General features: G+C 41.4%; 1 protein-coding gene across 1 annotated transcript in view; it reads right to left on the bottom strand.

The window, feature by feature from the left end:
- The window catches only part of aimp1b (aminoacyl tRNA synthetase complex interacting multifunctional protein 1b), a 7,488-nt gene that overhangs the window by 1,402 nt on the left and 3,159 nt on the right, over positions 1-2,927 (bottom strand). Inside the window, exons 2-4 of the mRNA XM_025002322.2 lie at positions 1,120-1,214; positions 864-977; positions 5-161 (exon numbers count right to left, since the gene is read on the bottom strand). Coding sequence (XP_024858090.1) covers positions 5-161; positions 864-977; positions 1,120-1,214 — 366 coding nt within the window. The remainder of the gene's footprint in view (positions 1-4; positions 162-863; positions 978-1,119; positions 1,215-2,927) is intronic.

The following is a 2,927-nucleotide window of genomic DNA, read 5'->3' as shown; positions in this document are numbered from 1 at the left end:
GTTCGGCCTCTCCCTCCCCCCATGGGATGAAGCCGAAGGAGGATGAGGAGTTACAGGAGCAGCAGCTGTTGCTCCAGCAGGGGGAGCTTGTTGACTGGCAGGATTGTTGGGGGCGGGGCTAAGACTATGAGGAGGCGGGGCCTGAGAGAGCAGAGCTTTACCTGAAAAAAGAGAAAAACCGAATCAACAGGAAATAAATGCCAGAATTCAGCCTGATGTCTTCAGCTGCTTTCATTGTTTCATTAACGTCCAAAAGATTTGGACTCAATAAAGTTTTTATTAAATTAAAGTCCAGACTTCCTTCTGTGCATGTTTTATGTAAATGTGGCAGATCAGAGGGACAGAAAATCAACTGCAGTTGTCCATGAGCTTCTGTCTCTGGGAGAACATTAGGAAATGCTAATATATCCAGAAAGACTGCACACTGAATTCAGGTCAAATTTAACACGTTAGAGACATTAAGAGACACGTCGGGTCCAATTAGTTCACGTGAAGACATTTAAATGAACCAGACAAGTCAGATACAGGGAACTCAGTCCATCCATTTTCTTCACCTGCTTCTCCTTTCCAGGTGACGGGGAGCTGGTGTCTGTCTCCAGCAGTCACTGTGGGGGACACCCTGGACACGTCTCCAGTCCATCACAGGGACACATAGAGACAAACAACCATCCTCTTCTCACACCGAGGGACAATTTAGAGTTACCAATTACCCTAACCTGCATGTTTTGGGTCTGTGGGAGGAAACCGGTAAAGTGGCTTGTTTTGCTAAAACCACTCACTGTTTCGTTATTTCTGAGGTTCTGGTGAGATTCAGGTGTGGACTGAGCTCAGGTAACACGGCTGGTTTGTTTTAGGCTCTGTACCCGTCCGTCTCTTCTGTTTGTCCTGCAGCTGAGCTCTCAGTTGTTCGATGTCCTTTTTCAGTTTACCGTTTTCCACCAGCAGCTTCTTCTGCTCTCTGACCGACGCCTGCAGCACTGCAACACACAAAGAAATGGAAAGGAAATCCTTAAAGGTACGGCTCTTCACAGGTTTGTGAAACTGTTGTTTACTCCTTTGAACTGGATTTTTTAATATTAACCTAGATTGTCAGTTTTTAGTTCATTTAGTTTTTCTTACGAGCTTTTTCTCTGGACAGCAGCGCGTGGGTTTTAAAATACTCCATAATCTGCTCCCCATCCTCTGGGTCAAGTTTCTTCAGAGCTGCTGCTAGACTAAAAAACACACAAAACCAGAACAAAACAAGTGGAGACAGAAGGTAGTTTACTTATTCTTAGTCCAACATACCTAAACAATCATTTGTTTTTTACTTATCACTCTTTTTCTTTCAACACGCAGACAGAAAATGGGATTATTGGAGTTTTTGAGTTTACTGGGACTAATTCAAGTCAAGAATCAACTAAAACCAAAGTTCACAAACTGTGGTACAGGATCCACTGGTGGTACTGAAGATCTTTCTAGTGATACTCAGAAATTTTGGTATCAATTATGTAAAACTTAAATAACAAGCTAATTAATCATCATGAGCTGAACTGTGATGTAAATGTACTAAAATGTAAAGAGAGCCAAACAGATCATTCAAGCAAATTGGGATTTTGGCTCCAAATGGAAACAACTTTAAACAAAACTGCACCTGAGAATGTTTCAAGAATCCCTTTGGGAACTGGTGTGCGTGATGACTGACTGTTAGTGGTTATCTGAACAGGGACGTCTCTGGTGGACCTGCGAGCAACTAAAGGTGCAAAACTGCAATGAAATCTGATTCAAGTTGTCTCAAATTTGTTGTGATTAAAAAAAAGAGCCAAGACCAGGGTGCATGTGGTGCTGTTCTCAGCAGTGAACCATCACATCTTAAACCAAATCCTTCAACCAGAGTCAGACGTTTTGTTTTATTTTTGTTCCTTTGTTGTTTTATTTCAGTGGTTTCCTCTGAATCAGCCTCATTACTGAAACTGTTTGGAGTCAAAGGCAAAACAAACCAACACGTCATTAAAGAGCCAACTTAATTTCTTTAGCTCTGAAGTTCAAATGTGTTGTTTGTTAAACTTATTTAGATTATTATTCAGGTTGATCTGGAGTTTCAGCCATTAGACACCCTCACCAACAGATGATCAGGCCTCTGAATGTGTCCCTTAGACTGCTGGGTTTGTTGAAGGTTTATAATTGGTTAGAGTTAGGATTTCAGGTAGATTGGTTTCCATGTTTATGTCAGATACTTGATGTGTTCAGCACATTTTACTACAAGGCTAAAACCAGAAGTACAATGTTGTGTAAAGAAAGTGTTACAGTTTAGGAAGTCCTAATGGTGGCACTTGGAGAGCGTAGTATTTTCTCAGGTGGTCTGAGATCACTGGGTTAGTTAGTTAACCAGTTAAAGTGGCGGCCGTTCGCTCAAACAGCACCCAGTTCTGACATAAGTTACAGCATGAAAATCAGATGAGGTCACAAATGTTTATGCAGATGATATCTCAGAGGACGTGGAGGGTTGTGGGTTTGTCCCACAGCTAAATGTCAGAGTTAACCGAGCAAATCAATCATGCACCTTTATTTAAAAGTCACACCACAGATACCCGATGATATGAAGCTGATGATTTGACTATCTAGCTGATTTTTATGGAGGTGTTCATACTGAAAGTCAGTGATAGTGAGCTTTTTTTCTCGGGAACCCCCCCTTCCTGTACCAACAAAGTTTGTACCGTAGTTTCTTTTTCAGAAATATATTCCAGGTATTTTTTGTTTTCATCAAAACTAACAACTACTTTGCATGGAAAGCTAGAAATTTAATTTTTAGCTTTAGTATGTGAGAACCTGTCTGAGTCCCCACAACACAGGTGTACAAACATGTCCTCATAATGCACCAAAAACAAACAAACACACACACACACACACACCAACACACACACACTCACAGCCACACACACACACAC

This window comes from Kryptolebias marmoratus, linkage group LG7 (genome assembly GCF_001649575.2).
Source record: "Kryptolebias marmoratus isolate JLee-2015 linkage group LG7, ASM164957v2, whole genome shotgun sequence".
In the NCBI taxonomy this organism is placed as follows: Eukaryota; Metazoa; Chordata; class Actinopteri; order Cyprinodontiformes; family Rivulidae; genus Kryptolebias; species Kryptolebias marmoratus.
Note: the sequence above shows the minus strand (reverse complement) of the source record. Positions and strands in the feature narration are given on the sequence as shown.